This window comes from Photinus pyralis, unplaced genomic scaffold (genome assembly GCF_008802855.1).
Source record: "Photinus pyralis isolate 1611_PpyrPB1 unplaced genomic scaffold, Ppyr1.3 Ppyr1.4_LG5, whole genome shotgun sequence".
In the NCBI taxonomy this organism is placed as follows: Eukaryota; Metazoa; Arthropoda; class Insecta; order Coleoptera; family Lampyridae; genus Photinus; species Photinus pyralis.
This window is the reverse complement of record NW_022170596.1, coordinates 36,174,590-36,195,963: the sequence shown is the minus strand read 5'-3', so window position 1 is coordinate 36,195,963 and position 21,374 is coordinate 36,174,590. Positions and strand designations below refer to the sequence as shown.

The following is a 21,374-nucleotide window of genomic DNA, read 5'->3' as shown; positions in this document are numbered from 1 at the left end:
CCTTAATTTTAAATATCCAATCTTGCAGTTGCCAGTCCTAACATTTCAGCCGAAAGTGAATAATTTCACGTCCGAACCGAAAAGTTGAAAGTGTTATTTTCAAGAAAGCACATATTGAGTATGCCCTCGACTAAGAGAATTTTAAGATTCAAAAAGCTTTCAGTATGTAAAACGGGCTTAATCTTTTCTGACAATATGCTAATGCAACTATGTATTGTCGCTAATCGCCAATCTAAACGTTTCACAACAAAATTCAATTTGCAAAAGTTTTCCATTACGATTTGCACACACATTACCTTTGGCTACAATTAAATCACTTTTATCTATTATTCTGATAAAGTTTGTTTAATCACGATGTGTTGGTAAATTTACTGCAATTTATCAACACCTTATAAGATTAGGTGTAATTACCTCTGCGTACTAGTTTTTAGCACTAACATTAGTCAGTTATACTAGCCCTGGGCATAGAGGAAATTGTATTTCCTCTATGCCCTGGGTCTAGTCTGTAGACCAGTTTATGGAAGCAATTCAGGGTGGTTCGTGCCCTTATTTTAATGTAACTGGATTGAACCAGAATCAGATGTCGTATCAGGAATAATTCATACTTTATCTCATCTGATATCGCCATGAAACAAAGCGAAGCGTATCACCAAAAAGGCAATACATAATGAAAAATTACGTGTAACTTTTATTATCTGGTAGGTACTTATTAAATATCACACAATTTTCAGAAAATGCGCAATTGAAATTTAAAGATGGCAAGCAGAACTATACTACATTCTGGAAGTAGCCGGTAGATCTAGAGTGGGGGCAAATGAAAATGACAAATTTTATAGAATTATACTAAATATTTTCCATCTCTCAAGTAAAATGTGTTACATATATCGTTTTTTAATGATTCTTTACACCAAATTGTAAAAAAATATAAACTAATATCTTGCGTTTATGCAATGACAGTGGTAACATCATCAATCTCTGTGATAATATTCCATAGAATGAAACTGGAATAATCCAATTTACTTTAGATAAAATTATGCCATTGTAACGTCATCTAGCTAATGTTGTAGTTGTACCTAAGAGTATTCGTTATATACTCTTTGGATGTACGTTATATGTAATAGGTACCGTTTTTCTGTAATGTTCTACTCCTGCTAAGTTAAATTTTATAGGTAGCAAAGTGTGAATTTTTTTGGGAATAAGGCCAGTTCTCCACATTTGGTTAAATTTAAATGATTAGCAAACTGCTATGGAGGTGTTTGATACGATTGGGATTTTGAGAAGTTGGCGAAGATTGTAAAGAAATTACAATGCGATTAAAATGCTCACAAATTCCTTAATACAAGCTACTCAAAGTCCTAAAAGCGTCAGTAAATGCTCCTAGAGGCACTTGAAAAGATAAAAATGTAGAGGTTAAACTATGGATAAATATGCATAAGAAAAAAGTGGGGAAGAAGGCCGTCTGGTTTGATTTTCCTGTCGGAAAGGTGTTCACTGACGTCATGGTGGGAAAAACCTTTTTTATTATACCTGAATCACAATCTCCGTTTTAAACACTCAAATGCGTGCGAAAAAGGCCTTTAAAACACACGTGCTTTAAAGTTGCTAAGTAACGATACTTCAAGTATGACTTCTGAAACTGTCAACTGGATGAAATAAAAAATCCTCTTAGGTCGCTTTCTGTAAGTGCAGAACATTTCTTTGGCTTTTGTACCTATCCTTTGGTTGAAGCTTTCACAAACGCGCGTAATTTAGGGTATGCTTCCAAATCTGTTCCACTTTTTAATCGCAGCATTGCTTTAAAGTTTTGAATGAATGCACCAAAATATAGAAGATTTAAATACCTTTGACATTTCCTTCATATATGCCAGCATTATGGATGCATTTAAGACTTTATTCGTAAGTAACTTCCTATTCCATCCATGGAAAAAACTTTTCATATTCTTTATAATTGGCTTTACTGGATTTGGATTTTACACCTACCAGATGTTTAGATTTTACAACAATCGATTTAATGGACGGTGTATTATCTTTTTCAACGGAAATCGTTTAATTCACAAAGACGATGATTTTTATAAGCAAACGTCAAGTGACATTTCCATGGCAATCGTGAAATTACGAACACCCAGCCCACTTAATTAGACATGTATTCGAGTATAACGTCAATATAGTATTTCCTATTTTTAAATTATACTGCAGGTATAATAAAAAATACTATAAGATACACGTGTATAATTGGTCTTTAAAGCACTTGCAACGTTAAAGGCACTCCGCTTTGCGTCGTGCCCTTAATCTCGTTGCGCGTGCTTTAAAGACTTGATTATACACTTGTATCTTAATATACTATTATGCAAATGTAAATTATAGGTTTATTTATTCATTGTACCTCTCTTGTGCTGGGCTCTCAACAGGCTTGCGCCCAATTACCCAGTGACCCGCATAATGTTATTTAGAGGCACCCGTGCAGGTCTTAAGTTGTTCTATAACTCCGTTAATCACCTTACGAATTAGGAAAACTGCCGGAAAACCCAATTCGGAGTAGCTGACCCAATGCTCGAAACTGATCAAAGGAAATTCCAATCTCTGCCACAGATGAAAAATTCTTACTTCAGCCCAGGTTCGAACAACCAACCATTCCGGCTATGTAGCCCAACGCTTTACCTCTGAGACACATATTCAGTGGTTACCCATCTACAGAAATTAATTTTGAATTTACAGAGTGTTCCATTTTTACGGTGTCAATAAATAACTGATTTTTTTAAATCGAACACCCTGTATATTTTTACCTGCTACGATGTCATTTGTTAACCTCTACATGGAAACCTATTCATTTTTGGCTTTTTGTCAACGTTGCCATCTCATTAATTTTTTTCCGAATAATTCTCCATAAGCAGGCCTCACCTTATATCGTAGCAACTTTGATTTTGCAGTTAACAAATAAATTTGATGAATAATGGTAATCTGGGAACTTCTTGTTGTAACTTCTTGTTCACATCTTGTAATACTGTCGCTTGTTTTTCTTTTTTCAAATATCCTTTCTCCAAACTGAATGTTCTCTTTTCTTATGTCTGCTTAAGTTTTACATTGAACTTTGTGCTCTCAGGATATCTTCTTGAGCTCTCCTTGACCTTGAGTATCCTTTCTTCTAATTTCTTTTACCAATTTTAACTTCTTCTGGCTCTTCTACCCCCTCCAACTTCTCTAAACTGACTGGTTGACACTTCATTCCTTTTTTTCTTCACCTTCTTTAACTTGATATTAAATTATTTAAATTTTCTCCTTCTTTAACTTTAATTTCTTGAATTTTGATTTGTTTTACTATTATTTCTTTTTTATTTTCTTCATATGTGTTTGTTTATTATTTTCTTCTAATTTCCTAATTTTGAATAATATTAATTAAACTTATTTGTGCCTTGCTTTTTTGGGATTTCTGAGGACTAGTAGAGCTCCTGGTCCTCTCATCCGTAGTTTTCCCAATTTCTATTAATATTTTGATTTTACCCCTTTCAGCCCTTCTGGTTTCTGTTCTAGTTGTACCTACTTCTCTGTCCCTCTTCTAATGTTCTCATATCCCACTCTAATGATATTCCATGACCGTAAATTAAATTCTCGATCTTTCTTCTTCATTTGCAATTTGAATTCGTTCTAGAACGTTCGTTAACTGTGCTATTGTACTTATTCCTGAAGACCCTATTAAACTATTTTCCCCATTAGCACACATGGGCGCTATATCGTCCAAATTTGGCTTGATACCAATTGAACGAATTTTTCCCATGTATTCCATTTATTTCGGTTTAATTCAACCTTCCGCCATCTCCTTAGCGCAGGTTAATTTGTGGTAGTCATTGGGTTCAACATTTTTCATCCATACATTCGACAAAACTGACGGGATGAATGGTCTGGATGTTGCCATCGTTTTTTTTTTGTTTCTGGTGCAACATATGGTCAGCCTTGTAGATAATATAGATTTTTTTTTTTTTTTTAAACTTTATTGCTAATTTACAATCTACTCGAAATAATACAGAGTAATTAGTAAATCGTATACAGCGTGTAGGATATAACTTGAGCCAGGCACCGCCCATCGACGGTTCTCTAGGATTTATAACGTCAGATCTTCAGGCCATAGCCGGTGTAGTCTTCTGTTGTTCAGCGGTTGGGTGATTAGTTCACTTATAAGTTGGTTGTTGTGAGCGGTGTTGCGGTCTTTGTATTTGATTGCATTTGATTTAACTACATAGTTTACATAGGGCATGTCTAGGTCAGTATGTAAGGTTAAGTTTGATATGTACCATGGGGCATCAACAATTCTCCGGAGAGTTTTCGACTGGAACGTTTGAAGGATCTTGGTGTTAGATGGTTTACTGCAGCCCCACAGCTCAACTCCGTAAGTCCAGATAGGCTTGAGCATGGTTTTGTAAAGAAGCAATTTGTTTTCAAGAGATAACTGCGAATTTCTATTAAGGAGTCAGTTCATATTTTTAAGTTTTAAGTCTAGCTGTCGTTTCTTTGCTTTAATGTGTGATTTCCATGTAAGTTTTGAGTCTAGGTGCAGGCCTAGGTATTTTATTTCTTCATGGATAGGAATGGGGTGGTTATTAATTGTTAGTTGAGGACAGATTACTCTTTTTGTTGTGAACGTAATTTGTACCGATTTGTTTGCATTAATGTTTATTTTCCACTTTTTTAGCCAGTGTTGGATGAGAGTAAGATGCTCCTGAAGTTTGGCTGATGCACTAATGGGGTTTGGGTCCGCGCACATAATAGCGGTGTCGTCGGCAAATGTAGCCATAAGCGTATCGTTTGCCTGCGGAATATCTGCAGTGAACAGAAGGTATAAAAACGGACCCAGAACGCTACCTTGCGGAACTCCTGCTCTGATCGGGCGATAGGGAGAGATAGCTTCACCGTATTTAAGTTGGAAAAATCGGTCTTCAAGGTAGGATTTCAGTAATAGGTAGAATTGATCTGGCAGATTCCTTTTGATCTTGTAGAGTAGGCCGTTGTGCCATACCTTATCAAAGGCTTGTTGAACGTCGAGTAGAACTGCTACACATACCTTTTTCCTTTCGAAACTGTCTCTGATTTTATTTACCAGTCTGTGACACTGCTGGATGGTCGAGTGGTTTTGTCGAAATCCAAATTGGTGCTGCGGGATTAAATTCTCCATGGGGATGGCTTCCGATATTCTGTTGAGTATTAGCCTTTCGAAGATTTTAGATAAAAGAGGCAACAGACTGATAGGTCTGTAAGAACTTACTTCTGTTACAGGTTTACCGGGTTTTGCAACCGTGACTATTTGGGCAAATTTCCATTGTAAGGGAAAGTAACACAGACGCAACATGCTATTGAAGATCGTCGTTATCAGAACTACAGGTTTGCGAGGGAGGTTCTTTAAAACTTCTCCAACGATTAAATCATAACCGGGGGCTTTGTGTGTGTTTAAAGATTGTATTTCTTCGCGGATTTCCTTAGGTGTAAAAGCTCTTATTGGAGGAGATAGCTGACATGGAGCATCCAGAAAGTTGAGTATTTCGTTATCATTATTATTGTTATGATGTAGCTGTATGTTAAATGTATCAGCAAGATGATCTGCAAAAACGTTTGCTTTTTCAGCGTCTGTTCGTGCCCAGCTTTGGTCAGGTTTCCGAATTGGGGAAGCAGTAGCGACAGGTCTTTTAAATTTTTTAGTGGCTTTCCACAGCGAATGGTCGTCAAGAGATAAATTTCTGGTGTACGTCAGAAAGGAATCGTTACGGGCTTCCTTGATGGCCGAGTTTAGGTTATGGGTTAACCGATTAAGATGGGTTTTGTCTAACGGATTTCTAGAATTTTGCCAACGACGTCGAGCTTTGCGTTTTTCCCTAACAAGTTCTTTTATCTGGAGCGGAAGGGTACAGTAATTCGATACTGTCTTGTTTTTGACAGGTGTTGCCTTCCAAGAAGAATCCTGGATAAGTGTAGTTAGGTACTGCACAGCATGTTCAATTTCATGAGTTTCCTTAAGCCGGAGATCTAGTCTAGTATTATTTGAAATGTGGATTTTAAACAATTCCCAGTCTGTATCCTTTGTGCAGAGTCTGAGAGGAGGTTTTTTCCAGAGTACTCCAGTGCTAGATGCGGACTTTCTAAATTGGTTTTCCTTTTTTGTTCTTCCCACCGGTTCTTTAGTTCCCCAATATCTGTATCGTGTTCTCGTATCTCTTGTCGTTATCGTTGATTAAATTCCTTTTCTACTGGATTTTGAAGTTTGTTTCTCGTACAGTCTTCTTAATATTCATTTGAACTAGCTGTTCTAATTTTCTCTCCTGCTCTTTGACTTTTTGTCTCAAATTTTATAGGAGGATTGCCGTTTGATGCTGAATTTCTAGTTTATTTTTCTCCATACCTAGTTCTAAACCGCCAATTAATTCTCGAATCTCCTGGCTTAAAGTTTGTTCCAATTTTTTACCATTTTGTATTGGCCTTCGATTTTATGTTGGCCTTCTATTTTCTCCTCCATTTTATTTCTTCTAGGCGACAACCGGTGATTTGGAACAATTAGCCCATTGCTAACTGTGGGAAGATAGCGCACATCATATTTATTCCAATCATCAAATTAAAACACGAGCAATATTTGTCTGGAGGAATGTCCTCAGAACCTTGATGCTACATTTCCAACTTAAAAATTTTATTTTCGGCGGGGGAAAAAATTCAGACTTCTTTAAATCTGGCATCGCTGGTCTCCAATTCAAATCATTACGCAAATCCACTCATAGCATGCAAAACTAACGAAATTGCAAGAAAAAAAACAAGACAAACAAATATGTTATGTGCAGAGCTGTCACTTTTAATAAGATTTAAATCTTTTTTATGATTTAAATACTTTTTTCGATTTAAATCATTTGATCTTAAATCTTTTTACGGAAAATGATTTTTGATTTAAGATTTAAATCTTCATGAAAACTATCTTTGATTTTGAACTTAAAAAATGATTTAAATCTTTTAAAAAGATTTAAATACTTTCGAAAAGATTTAAATCGTTTCCGAGTGATTTAAATCTTTTAGAGACGATTTAATTAATACATACTAACAAATTCTCTTGATTTATTTCAACCTGACTAAGCTAATTAACCCGGGTTTTATTTCGGTAGACGTTTATATGTATTTATTACAAAATCGAGTATACCTACTGAGATTGACGATGTCTTGGTTTTTTTAAAAGTTCTTTCGCAAAAAAATAGGTACCTATTTTAATTTAATAAATAATAACAATAAAATACGGTAGAAATGGTAGGTATATTGATGAATGGGTTTCGAGCAAGATCATCAGACCAATCAGTTTTATTGAATTTAAATCCTTTACAAACCTTTTGTCACAAAACGATTAAATCATCGGAAAAGATTTAAATCATTACATCATTACATTATTTAAATCTTTATACGTGATTGAAATTAACAAAATTAGATTTAAACCTTTTTGAATGAATTAAATACATTGAAAGTATCTTAAATACTTTCTAAAAAGATTTAAATCACAAAAAATATTTAAATCTCAAAATGATTTATTAACTAAATACTTTCTTATTGACAAAAGTATCTTTGATTTAAATCATTTGTTAAAATGAAATGCATCTTTGATCTTTGATTTAAATCGTTTTTTAAACGATTTGTGACAGCTCTGGTTATGTGTATATAATACGCTTAATCTTGCCTGTAATTAAACATTTTCATGTACACAGACGGATGGACAGAAAGTTCAAAATGAGACACTCGCTTTTTGTCGCTCTTTAATTAGTGGGCAAATGCCACTTAGGAGTATAACACTATACATATTATTGCACGGACTAATTCAACTGTTTCCAATTAGATTCATGCATGTACAGATCTGCGATTCATTATTTATAAGAAAAGCTATAATATAACCACAGATTTAGATCTGTGATATAACCATTACCTACTAACAACAAAAATCGCAAATTTCGGACGAAATTCACACGGTAAACGTTACGGACACTTTCTGGAATGGAGTAGATACATAAGTGTACAACGTAATTCAGCTGATTCAATTTAACGTAATGACGTGCCGTGTAGGATATGTAGGATGTGAATTAAACTTTAATCATAGCGTAATTTATATTGCATAAGGAATGCAAAAATAGAGCATCCCGAAACGGATCCAACCAAAATCCTGCTACATTTCTCATGAGTCGGTTTGCTCATTTCATTAACATCGCCTTTCATAGAACATCAGGAACAGAAGCTCCCGAGTGCCATTCATTCTAAAACCGAAAACAAGAAAGACAGAAAGCGTAGTAACATCTTATAATTCACCACAAATTGTTTTCTTCGGTCTACAATTATACGAACTTAAAATGAATACCTACTTGAGTGCCGCGCGAGTTGTTTGGCAGAAAATCTCTCATATGTGTCACCCCTAATGAGAAAGGCCATTATATCAACACGTTGACGTCACAGCGGGGTATGTTTTCGCACAGTTGGTAGCAAATGCGAACACTTTTCATCACAAGTGTTACAACATTTGGAGAACGTGTGACTTTTTATATCTTATAATTTCTCCATCCATGAGGCTTTTTGTTGAATTAATGGAAGTTCTTTTTGACGATTTTTCCTTTTAATTGAAGTGGGCGTTAGTTGCTCTTTCGGAAGTTTTTCTTCTTTGAAGTCTGCGTGTGAGAATGATTTGTTGTTATGGACAATACCTTACCCTTTAATAGCGTTCCATATTTTAGCAATGGCGACTGCGGAATTAAGTACATTACTGAAACGTCTGTTACGTGGTAAGCGTTCATGTCCGAACTTCATATCTCAAAATAGTTCTCGTGTCGTAATGGCTTTTGTTTCCTTAAGGGTAAATTTCTACTCTAACTTCTGTTCTGTCGTAATGACTATTACAGTCACTTCCGCTTATTTTGTTCAGGAATGATAATCTAAAAATACGACCAAATCCTTTACAGTGCTTTATGTAAATGGCCCAATCGTGGCGTTTAGATACTCATCCAGGCGAAATTAAAGCATGGTACTGATTTCTCTATGGAAAAAGGTGAACCATGTTTATAAAGTCATTGAATAATGTTGTACTTTTCATAATATAATCGACTTTTCGACAGAATATGACTGGTTTACATAATTAATTTCTCTACCTAGTAATTATGGATCAGTGTTTACAACAACAAATTTTGTTGATACACATAGTAAATTAGGCACAGTCGAATACACTCAAAGTTTAAATGTGTGCATTTCCTCAAAGGGTAATTTTACCACTACCAATTTTCCATAAAGGGAAATAATGCAATCGAAACATTTTATCTAAAATGTAACGCGTTTTACCTATTATAATAATTACTCGCTCGAAAGTCGATTGTGTTTAAAATCGTTACCATACTATGTGTTCAACATCTAAATACCTAGTTTAAAGGGTATGGAGCCAGAAACTATACATACCTACTCGCATCCCCTAATACAGCCGTATATCAACTGTTTTCGGCCACTAGTTATAGTAACTAAATTCAAAAGCTCATCAACCTATGAGGTACAAAACATCATGTGAGAATCTAACCAGAAGGTACCTAAGTCATTTCGCCTATTTCAAATTTTGGGAAGCCTCAATTATACCTGCCCAGTAGGCGGCACAAAGTTCTCCTGGTGTCATTTATATAATAATGAAGAGATCAAATCAACCCTTAAATTGCCCTATTAGAATCTCCTGTTTTAAATTAATATATTCGGACCCATTTATATGAACAATTTTGTTGAATAAAAAACAATAACGGAATTTCTATGGAAATTGTTTGAAAATAATTTACCTCTCTATTAATATTATGTCCTTAAATGAATACGCACATACCTATTTGCTGAATGTTTTCATAAACCAATCTACAAAAATTGGTGCCATGATTTTTAATCATACAAAACTCTAATTACTATTTTACATCAATGAAATTTTTGTCCTATGATATAGTTTAGTATCCAAACAAAACAGTTGAATTTGTACAAATAGAAATTGAAAAGTGAACAGTAACACTTTTCCTAATGTTTACTGAAGGGGTTGGTTTCTGCCGTCTACCGAATTGAATCGGGTTCCTCTGTGAAATGGATACTTCTTAGATCACCCTAGCTCGAAGGTAATATGGTTCCAATTTAAATAGCCGTGGCACTGAATTGCTGTTTGGGCTTTATCGGAATTTTTCTAAAGAAATTACCCTTATGTGATGGATTTGTCCGCCTATCCGTCTGTATAACTGACGAATTAGGTTGTATTTGATATTTTCGTTTTTTTTTCGCAGAAATACATAAAGGCTCCAAAGAAGTTCAGAGCAGAAAACTCTTTTTTCTATTTCGGTGTCGCAATGATGATTTTGTACAACTGTTTTCGGCCGAAAACAGTTGTACAAAGACAGTGATTATAGTCGTTTTTTTTTGGTAACTCATCTGCATCTCTTAAGTTGGCAGTTACTAGTTAGTACAAGTAGGTATAATACTTCCATGTTTGAACTCCAAATTTTTAGTCTTACTACGCTGCCAACCTAAAACTTAACGGCATAAAAAGTGTTCCCAACATAAAACATGTTAGTTCTAATGTTCCCTATAGTTTCTGATAATTATTTTTTTAATTAAATTAAAGCACCGAAATAGAAAAAATAGTATGAAAAACGCGTGTTACAATGCTTTATTGTAATACTTCTATCTTGCGGACACTCGTGGCCACGCTTCGCGTCGCCACTCGTGCCACAAGATAGTCGTATTACAATAGGTCGCATTGTAACACTTGTCTTTCAATATACTATTATAAGAATTCTTCTAGAGATTTTTCTCAGAGGAAAGCTCAAGGTGAATTCGTACCTTAAGAAAATTCTCTTAAGGAAAATTCGACACCGATCAACCATAAAAGTGGCGGAGAAGAAAATTCGAAAATTCTCTCAAGGCAAGCTCATGTTAGTTATTAATGTTTAACTTCTAAAAGTGTAGCTTTAAAATATAGTTTAAAACAAAAGTAACAACTGCCTGAATCCCGGCTCTGTATACCTGTTTTCTATTTCAAATTTAAACTCAATAATTTTGTGCAAAATACAAGCGTGTAGACACTGTGACGCCAAACTATAAGATGAGCTTTCTGTAAGAAATATTCTAGCTCTAAGTAGGTGGTCATAAAAAAGTATAATTTGTGGGAAGATATTTATAAAATCCAAAGAAAAATTGAGACAAACGTTCGACGCTCCAATTAAAAACAATACAATAAAACGCTTTCCACAGCGGTTGCAATAATTTTTATAAAATAACCCGCTATAATTTTTACAGCATGCGAAATTAGCACGCCGCAGACCCCATTACCCGCGACAGATCCTCGCAATAAAACGTGTAAGATCGAAATCCTTTTTACGGTTGATTAAGTGCCATCCTTCCTAGGTAATCTGTTAGCAAAATGCCCGCTGCACTTTATAAAGTAACCAAACACTTTGTAAACTGGTCCGACACGCTATTAGTATTACACTTTGGCGGTAGAAAAGCTGGGCGGATCTCCCTACATTTTTATCGTGATTTATTTTTTCCAAAGCGCACAAATTCGGGTTTCCTCAAAACGAACGGTACTTAAAAAAAAGGTAGAAACCCCTTACTGTAAATTGATTTATTTACTCTATAAATGGCGAATCTGCTATCGTTACAAAATAAAAAGAATTGCTTAAGGATGTTCGATGTCTTACCAGATCATCTATATATAGTAATTTTAGTTAAAGAAAGGGATAATGGGTTTCGCTTGATTTGTGAGATTATCTCGGATATATCCTCCTTTTACTTTCCTCACCAAAAAGATACTGTTATTTATGGGATTTAGCTGTTTCGAGCTTTTGTTGCTTTAAATGAAAAATCTGTTGAAAAGCTCATGGATGCGAGCTTTAATAATACTCTCAAGGTAAGTAACCACGTGTGGCTTATTGGGCCTTTTTATAAGATGATCTGTGATACTATTTTGTATAGCTTTCTCACATAATTAACGCTACCGAACTGTAAAAAGCAATGAAATAGTTATATCAATATCTAGACGTTCGGAAGGCGAGATTTCTATAAAATCAGTCGATGAAAGGAAGGCGGCGTTTCTAAAACAGCACAATTTTACTGATTCAGCTGTAATAGTCCAAGGAAGCTGATTTCCATGAATGAGGTTCACAAATAGCGAGAATATATCGAGTGGCACAGTTTGTATCTCCGTATCTAGAAACTGGAATTCGCATCCTTGCTGACGTGCCTGGAATAATAACGATCATTTTCCTGCACACCTACTTTCATTTTCATAAATATCCCTTTTAAATTGCTTATCGACTGAAATCAGTGCTTGAACGTGTGAATGTTCCTATTATGCACCGCTTTACGTTTACTTTTCTTAACATTCAGTTATTAAAATGACTTCATAAATAACGTTTGTAATCTATCCAGAGATATTGTCTGACGAGAATGAGAAAAAGTACCTACTGGATTGCTACATCATTAACGAGAAAGGGATTTGGCGCAATGTACTTTCAAGAACTTCCCGCTTATTGTTAAATGAAAATGTGTTTAATATTTTATGATCCTGTCTCATTTACTTGAAAACCAAGAAAAGTTGTTTGTCAGAACAGTAAAGTTGAATTATTGCAATAAGAACTTTATTTGTGAGCCTTTTTCTTTTAAAAAAAGCTTGGTGACGTCAAAGTTCATAAAAGTTGATAAAAATGGTAGGTATACAGGTGCTAAATTACTTGCGCTAGACTTCAGATTTCACTTGGGCCAAAAACCACACAATGCTCTTCTCAAAGGTGCTATTTTTGGTTTTTTTAATTATATCTCTGTATCTCACTTGCCATCAGATCAGAACTGAAGCCAATGGCGGAACATCCGTATTTTCGACATCCTACTTATATACATTTCTAGAAGCAGTAGCAGGTAGCCCATTCGAAATTACAATCTGCAGCGTTTATATCCAACCTCATCTCTCAACTAACCCTTCCTTTCATAATTACTGGCGACTTCAACGCTCACAACTCCCTATGGGGTTAGCAAAAAAACACTCAGTAAGGGGAAAATCATCGGAAATGTATTCTCAATAACGGCGCTGACACACACTTTAACATCTGATCCCCAACATTCTTTGCAATTGACCTCCCCGCAAACGGCTCCCCCGATTTACATGGAACTCCGTATAGATCAGTGTTTCTCAAACTGGGGGGCGCCGCGCCGCAAGGCGTTGTTAAAAGGGGCGCAAGATCCCTGATGTGTTTAAGGCAAATATTTACCTTTAAAATACTTATTATATTAGGTATTTTATGTAAAATTGTATTTGACCGCCAATTCTTACACAAATAAGAAGGTAGGTATCTACAATTCGGGAAATTCGCCTTTTTATATATGCTGATGAAAGCACCAATGTTGCACAATGTTGCCAGATGATAGTGTGTATGTGCGATATATAATGGTGCTATAAACGAAGAGATCTCGTATGAATTAAAAACGACCTCAAAAGCCGTTGATGTTATGGCTGCTATATCCGACTTGATTGAAAAACATAATATTTTGTCGCAATCATTTTTTAGCACCGTCAGAAAGTTGATAAAAATTTACCAGTGTTTTGTTAAATTATTTTTTGATATATTTGAAAATAAATGGACACCAACGCATTTTTCGATTTTTTGACCATAACTTCGCTATTTGTAGACCGACAAAATGGGAAAATTAATCACTATTCAATGCATAACTTTACCCATTTAAGCGGCTTATATCTCCTATGGTTTCCGAGCCATAATGAAACTGAAAAAAAACTCACCCTATAATTTTTGTAATAAATACGTTTGTTTGGCGGCAGTTTTTATTTTTAAATTAGGCTAGGGGGGGGGGGCGTGAGCAATTTTAGTTTTATGAAAGGGGGCGTCATGGAACCACTGCCTTAGATGATCTCCATGACAGCGACCACTTTCTTATCATTATAACTGACAAAGCCAACAAACAAACTAAAAATATAACGAAGTGGAGAACAGCCCATGCCAACTGGGGGCGCTTTTAAATCCAAGGTAGAAAATCAAACCGATCAATTAAATACGAACTCGATATACACTCTGCTTAAACTGGGGCAGACTTATCGTAGATTTATGTTGTAGATCTTGCGCTAGGAACATTCTTAAAGTACTAAACCTTGTACTTCATTTTTGATGGTCTAATTACATCGCGTGACTCATACACGTAGAATAATTACTATTGGAAGGCAGTTAAAATTACTGTTACAGTAACATTTCAGTAGATTTGCAGACAGTAACATAAAAACTCCCAAATGATTGCTACGTTACGCTTTTATATATTAATGTTTCACAGAATAGAATATTGGTCAGGCAAAAGTTATTTAGAAATACATTTAAAACTTATTGTATTTAGGGCGGTATTAGGAGCTGAAAAGATAAAATTCACAAAAACTGGTTATGAAAATCACGCTATTAAAACAAAAATCTCCCCTTATTTTTACACAACCGAGAAGATTAAATTATTATCCGTGCATTTCGCTCTTTTACGGCCGTTTAAGAGTACCTGTAACAACGATATTAATTTTAACTGCAAAACAGTTTCCAATTCTATGCGCGCTTTTGTACACATTTTTTTGTTTTTTTTTTAAACAACGAAGCGAATTTAATCTGCATATTTCCAACGGTACAATTTCGTGGTAAATATAATTTTGGATAATCTACTCGCCAGCAGTAATAAGATTTGGTACTTTTATTTTAGATTCCTTTTGTGGTAAAGTGGGAAATAAGAAAAGCCTAATTTAATAAGGGCGCGCAATTTTAAGTTGCATGCGACAACGGTGCACAACAGGAGCACACACAATGGCGTCTCGTCCTACGAGTTGGAATTGAATCAGTGGTTGTTTGATTAAAAACTTCCACCTAACTCCGGAACTTTATTGCATAGACTGCTTTAATTGCTTCACACCCGACTTAATTTATTCTACTTTCTGGCGTGGATTTATTTCATATAAATTTGTCCCTATATACTTTGTTGTGAAAGTCCTACATCCAACTCATAATCTAATCGTTATCGGCTCCTCGATTCGCAATTATTTTTTTGACCAATCACATCAAATTAATAAGGATTTTGCGTTTCCTCTTCTGTGCCAATTGCAGTAAATTTTGTTTCGTTTGTCTTTCGCAATTATATATACAGCATTGATTTTGGTAACGAGGTGAAAAACGAACAGCTTTCCGTAGTTTTCATGAAAAAATTTCCCAGGCCATGAAACATATTTTTGTGAGCAGTTTATCTATTATTTCAGTTGATTACAAATACTTACATAACTCAGGAAAAACCTGGATGTAGGTATGTACATAAAATCCATCGAAGCAAATTATGAAAGTTATACTATTCATTATACGAGAACAGTTTGATAAGTCAGCGACTTTTTGAATTCAGCACTGCTCCCGTCAACTGCCACCTATCAATAGACTACTGTACAATTTTGGGAAAGCTACGCCATTTAGGTTGTCTTTGACAGCTGGTGACAACCTCGTGAATTTTAACGAAACTGGTGAGTGCAGCTTTAAAAAACCATCATCGAAGTCAAGGCAAAGCTCGATAAGTACTATGGGGACTCTGCACCATCAATTTCAATGGTTAAGAAGTGGTTTACTGAGTTTCCATTGTGGTCGTACATAAATGGCTGGGCGGTAAAAGATTTGGGTCGAATGAAGAGGTCATCAAACAAATGGATATTTTGAGGAACTTGAAAAAACCTATTATTTGGGTGGAATGAAAAAATTGGAAAAACGGTGGAGAGTAAAACGCTTATATTCTGAAAAAATATCTTTCATTCAAAAAGTCCCTGACTTATCAAACTGCCCCCGTATTATAATTCTCCGTTTTTGTTGCTATTAGAACATATACTACATACCCTATACTATAAATTCTGGTTGAAGCTTTCCACAGGAACTACCTTTTTGTGTTTAATTACCTTTGGAAGAAGAAAATTGGTTGCTCTAAAACTTTTTGAGGGATTAATATACAATAAGCGAAACACACTATAAAAACTACAAATTTGTATCATGGAATTTGCTAATAAAACATGACCGGACACATAGGTGAGGAAATCGCGAAAAAGAGTCCAAGTTCTTATTTTGTTCTGTGTGCACCAGAATACACAAAAGCGCTATGTCATATTTAGCACGACTCACGGATATACCCTAAAGCCAGGGAGGCTTTAAAGACGTGTAATAACTGCAAGAGCAGCGGTGCCAGTCCCTTCTGTAGAAGATTTTTTATGAGTATTCTTATATAAGTATATAAAGTGTGCAACATTTCAAATTTTTATTTCTGTGTGTGTGTCTCTGTGCCAGCGTTTGCAATTAAATTTAAAAATAATATAAAATGGAGCCCACCAGCAAAAGGTGTGTTATTCCCCGAAGAAGGTAGAAAAGGTGGTGTTAAAGTTAAGTTGTATCTAAAAAATCCTCAAACCGCAATTGTGAAAATCAATACCCAAAGTGATTCCTATGAGCTTTACATTCTCAGGATAAGCCATCGTTTTTTATATCTAAGCAAAAAAAAAGTATTATGTAAGCTACTACAATATTGGGAGTTAAGTTTATCCAAACACATTTCATAATATAAGTTTAATTGGTTAATAACCGGTGGTAAAAGTAAATAATCAGTTTATCATTTACATAATGCAGATTATCTAGTGAAACTTTGGCCTTGAGAAGGTACGTCTTGAGGACACAATCTAAACTACCGCATAACCAGAATTTCGTAACTGTTATAATTAACTTCATTGCCTCCAAATGGGATGTACAGACAGCCATGGGATGGATGTACCTAAAAGTATTGTTTAGCAACAGATTGACCCGTGCACAAGTATCCACCTTTCCAACGGTTATACTATTTCCATGACGAACTCTGCCGAGATACAGTGTTTCTCCACTGGAGGTGTGTCCAGCGGGTACGGCACCAGGAGGTATATAACTTCCGGATGAAGAAACCCATTGCATGTGCTGTTCCACTAAATACTAAAAGAAACACATACGAAATACGAAAAGAGATAGACATAATGGTACCTCGTAGTTGGATACGTTGTGTTCTCTGCCATTATGTGAAACATAAGCCTCCCTTCTTTGTGGAACGATTTTACACGGAAGCGTATCTCCATGAAAAAACGCTCTTCCTGCATATATTAGACTACCGTCCGCATCTTGTCCCGCCTGGACTGCTCGAGGAGGAGCTGCTCGTCCATGGGACGAAGCCACCCATGTGTACCCTAAGCACCCGTTTTTGCAAAGCAGGCATATTCAAAGAATAAACACTTACCGGTCATTACTCTCGACTTTTGACGGTGTTCTGTGATATTATTACTGAATGTTATGCCAAACATTAATCATAATCTTGCACTAAGTGCGAGATACCGCTTATCATTGATACCACACCTCAATTTATTTGGAAAATGTATACATTACGCATTGCTTACATACAGATTTTTGTCTAAATACAAGGTTCCACGATACGCGGTGACAGTCATACGTCATTTTATGGAAATAGTAGGTACGTACGCCAGAACGAAGTGTGTTTTAAATGGTATTTGAAACGATACTACACCTAGTCAAAGATCCTGTAATGTTTTAAAGAGAAATGTTCGTTGCTACGCCAGGGTTTCAAAATTTTGGTCGTTCCGAAATCTGGAAACGGCAGATGATTCGTCTTTAATGTGGTTTAGCATCGATTTTTATTAAAGATTACTTTCACCCCTATGTACACACCTTTCTCCTCGAAATTTATGGTACTCCACAATTTCGACCGACCAAAATTATCACCGCACCACTCAATTTTCGTAATGGTTTAAGTCACATTAACGGCAGGTCTTGCAGATCGGTAGTTTTTTCGAAAACAGATTTTGTCTGACACCAAAATTCAAGGGAATTTATTGTAAAAAGATAGAAACAAAAGTTGTCGACACATTTTTCAAAATTTTTTGAATCCAAAGCGCTCTTGTAGCTTGTGTTTCCATATTTCATGAATCTAAAATTTACGTTTCAATCTGTTCTTCTTCCTCTCTTCATTATGTAAGGTAAATACCGGAGGAAGAACATCATTATCGTCACTTGAAAAATACATCGAAATACCTTTGACGTACTTGCGTGGAGTAAGTATGTAGAACAGTGTATAGGTAGTGATAGGTTTCTTTGCCGTGTCGCGTAAGTGGAAATCGACAGGAAAAGAATCGGCCTTTAATTGGACCTCAACATATATAGTCATTAGCCATTAGAGACCACGAACAAGAGGCATAAAGTAATAAAAATTGTACCACTAATTCAAATGGGTATTACATCCATATTCTGACAACTTAAAACCGGCTGTATAATAGTGAAAATAATAAAGAATGGGCAAACGTGATATGGTCGCGCTACTCAAAAGCTTTATGTGTAAAAAATTGCCACAAAATGAAAATTTATTAAGTACAGTAATTAACGACCGCATAGGTTACAACGTAAATTGCTTAGTTGTAAATTACCGTCCTTGAATATTAATAAATCCACTCGCCAATTCCTAAGGGCGAAGATTTTAATTTGTGAGAAACAATTGTAGGGAACCAATTTCGCAATGAAATCGCGCGTCCAAAAGGTAAAAATGAGGAAGCGTAACGGAAAACTCAACGGTATTAATATAAAAGTGGATTTCTAAAGGAAATCTTTAGGTATGGATGGAGTAGACGGCGGCCATAGGGTATAGGATTAAAGGATTACGCCATTGTCAAACGGCATTAGCTTGGATAACAAAGATTGCGGCTCGGGTCCTCTCCCTGAGTGACACAGCCGGGTTGATCCTACAAATGCGAATCCAGGACGTTCAATATTGAAGAGGAAACTTCAAAGGGACGCTTTCATTTTTATAATTGTCCTTCAGTTTTATTCCGTTGTTATTATTACACCTTTCGGCGCTTTGGAAACAAATATTTCCTCAATTTATGGAATAAAACTCGATTATGATAATTCCAACTAATAATTGGCAGTATCTTGGATAACTTGGAAATTTTAAAAAGTGTCCGTAACGAATTTAAGTTTAGCTTTGTCCAAGTTAGATTGGCGGTACCTTCACTAGTTACTGTCACCTGGAATTCCATTACACCTTTTTTTAAGCCCTAAAAGTTGAGTACTAGAATTCTCTTTGGAAATAGAGGGAATACTATTGCGTTTCGACAATTCAATTCAATTAAACACGCGAATTTCATCATTTTACACAAACACACCAAAGGAATATTTACACAAAAATCGTTACAGGCAAGTAGACGAGTAAACTGGCCTGTAGGGGTTTATTGGCTCATTAATTACACATTTGTACATTAGGTGGTATTAGGTATATTCGTAATTAAAAATTGTTTATTTACTGTTAAGTCTTGTTGCAAGCTACATCAAAACTTCTTCTTATGACGTGTGATAGACATGGTATCCATGTCCTTACGGATAGAAAGGTTGCTAGTGTTTTCGACTACGTAGAAGTAGACTATCGGGTCAAAAAGTTACAGCTCAAAACAGATCTTGAGGATCGTTTGGTATTCAGTTAATTAAAGCTCATTTAATTTCAAAACTAACTAGTAAATTCCTGACTCGACTTTCCGACTACTTATGTATAATACAAACATAGTACATTGATTAGAAAATGCCCTCTAGCACCTTTATTTTGAACTCGACGCAAGAAGTGTAGGTTTTTTGTAGAGCTCAGTGCAAATTATAAAATAAATAGTATAAGTTTCATATTTTAAATTGTTCAAAAACTAAGAAACTCACAAAAAAACTGTGATGAACTTTTTGAAGAGCTTTTTAAGCCGTTATGACCCTTTTAAACTTTTGACACTCAACAACCATCAACATGGTTACGGATCGAAATGTGAGGACCCTTATCTTTGTTAACACTCTAAAAATAACTTTGGGATAATCCCCACATGTACTATAATTCTATCAGGCTAAATGTAAGTGACAAATAGCATAAAGCATTGCAGTAAAGAAAGTTCTCTGTAATTTCGTTGCAAATGTTTTATGATTTTAGAGTGTGATGCTCCCAAGCGGTACCTGGATATTTTATTAGGAGCAAAAAAAAGCGAAGATGATAAAATTGGTGACGTTCTCCGCGATTAAGGCGTTGTGCGCGAGTGCACCATCCTGTTGAAACCAACAGCTTCCAACTTTTGTTTTATTTGTGTGTCGTACATTGATATATTCGTAATAAAAAATACTACACAATACATCAACATGTACGTTTTTTCTGCGGGCCATATAAAAAATAAAGTTGATGAGTATTTCTCCGAAACGAAAGGTTGATTTTATTTTATTTTTTTTTTATTTTATCCCTCTCTTGTTTTGGGCCCAATTACAGAGTGACCCGCATAATGCTATTTAGATTGAAAATCGATGTCTTGTAAAGCTCAAATAGTGGTAATGAGAAAGTGTTTTTCTTTTAAACTCTGTATCTATTTAGTGACAATACATAAGACAATATATGATTCAACATTAACATTATGAGAGCAAAAGCTGGGACGTGGTGAAAAATAAATGGTGAAGAAGCTGGTGTATCTATAGGAAATGCAACTGGAAAAAAAGCAACAGGTTGATACAAAGGAAGACTAAGAAAATCATGGAACATTGCTGAAGAAAGGGTTGTATAAACCAATGTAAAAGCAAAAAACACAAGAATATTTAAAGCTCGATTATAAAGATGTGCAAATACATACCTCACACCTATATATGATAGAAAGGTTATGATTAATTAGTATTATATGAAATAATACCAATAAAGATTTGTCCTTACACTCCCTGTCTTTTTTATGATCGCGATTAAGTTATAATAATTGTGGCATATCTGTAAATTCACGTTTACGCATATACGGTGTGAATCCTGGACGTAAATATTAAAAGGCGCATTAAATCTAAATGCTGTGTAATTACATTTGTGCTATCACTCTTGTCTATCACGGTGAAATATGAGCAACAGCAACCCTCTGGATAAAACCGCGTGATTAATGGAGAGATTTAAATATGCTACCTTCCTCCTACGTACACAATCATTGTTCCCGAAAAATATTCCGCTGCAATTCGCAGTAAGAATAAAAATTGATCCAAATTTTTCTTCATTTCCAAATCAATTTAATAAACGAAGTAAGAACACACTTTTTTAGTTGCATAGGTTCAACGGTAACATATAAATCGAACTTCTCGCCCAGAAACTTTCCCGGTAATCTCTGAACGTTATCAGGCTAAAACAAACTTATATTTCTCTGTCTAAAGCCAATTTCCTGTAGATCCTTCTTAAGACAAGTAGCCGAGTTGAGATTGTAAAAAGCAGGCGAATCTTGATAAATACGGACCGACCAGCGCAATTAACACCGA

General features: G+C 35.3%; 1 protein-coding gene and 1 long non-coding RNA gene across 2 annotated transcripts; one reads left to right on the top strand and one right to left on the bottom strand.

Moving 5' to 3' along the window:
- Window positions 1-401: 401 nt before the first annotated feature.
- LOC116172558 lies at window positions 402-884 on the top strand. Its single transcript, XR_004145689.1, has 2 exons — window positions 402-681; window positions 732-884. It is a non-coding gene; the product is annotated as an uncharacterized LOC116172558 (long non-coding RNA).
- A 15,713-nt stretch (window positions 885-16,597) lies between these two features.
- LOC116172034 lies at window positions 16,598-17,449 on the bottom strand. Its single transcript, XM_031489127.1, has 4 exons — window positions 17,308-17,449; window positions 17,058-17,257; window positions 16,866-17,009; window positions 16,598-16,818 (listed from the first exon to the last, which is right to left on the bottom strand). The coding sequence occupies exons 1-4, from the start codon at window positions 17,369-17,371 to the stop codon at window positions 16,732-16,734; spliced, it is 495 nt and encodes a 164-aa protein (XP_031344987.1). The 5' UTR covers window positions 17,372-17,449; the 3' UTR covers window positions 16,598-16,731.
- Window positions 17,450-21,374: the final 3,925 nt, after the last annotated feature.

Excerpts from the sequence above, each read along its gene's own strand:
- LOC116172034 (XM_031489127.1), bottom strand. The coding sequence starts at position 17,371 with ATGTTTGGCATAACATTCAGTAATAATATCACAGAACACCGTCAAAAG. Across the intron at positions 17,010-17,057 it reads ACAACGTATCCAACTACGAG|TATTTAGTGGAACAGCACAT; the intron begins GTACCATTATGT and ends TGTTTCTTTTAG. Across the intron at positions 16,819-16,865 it reads ATAGTATAACCGTTGGAAAG|GTACATCCATCCCATGGCTG; the intron begins GTGGATACTTGT and ends CAATACTTTTAG.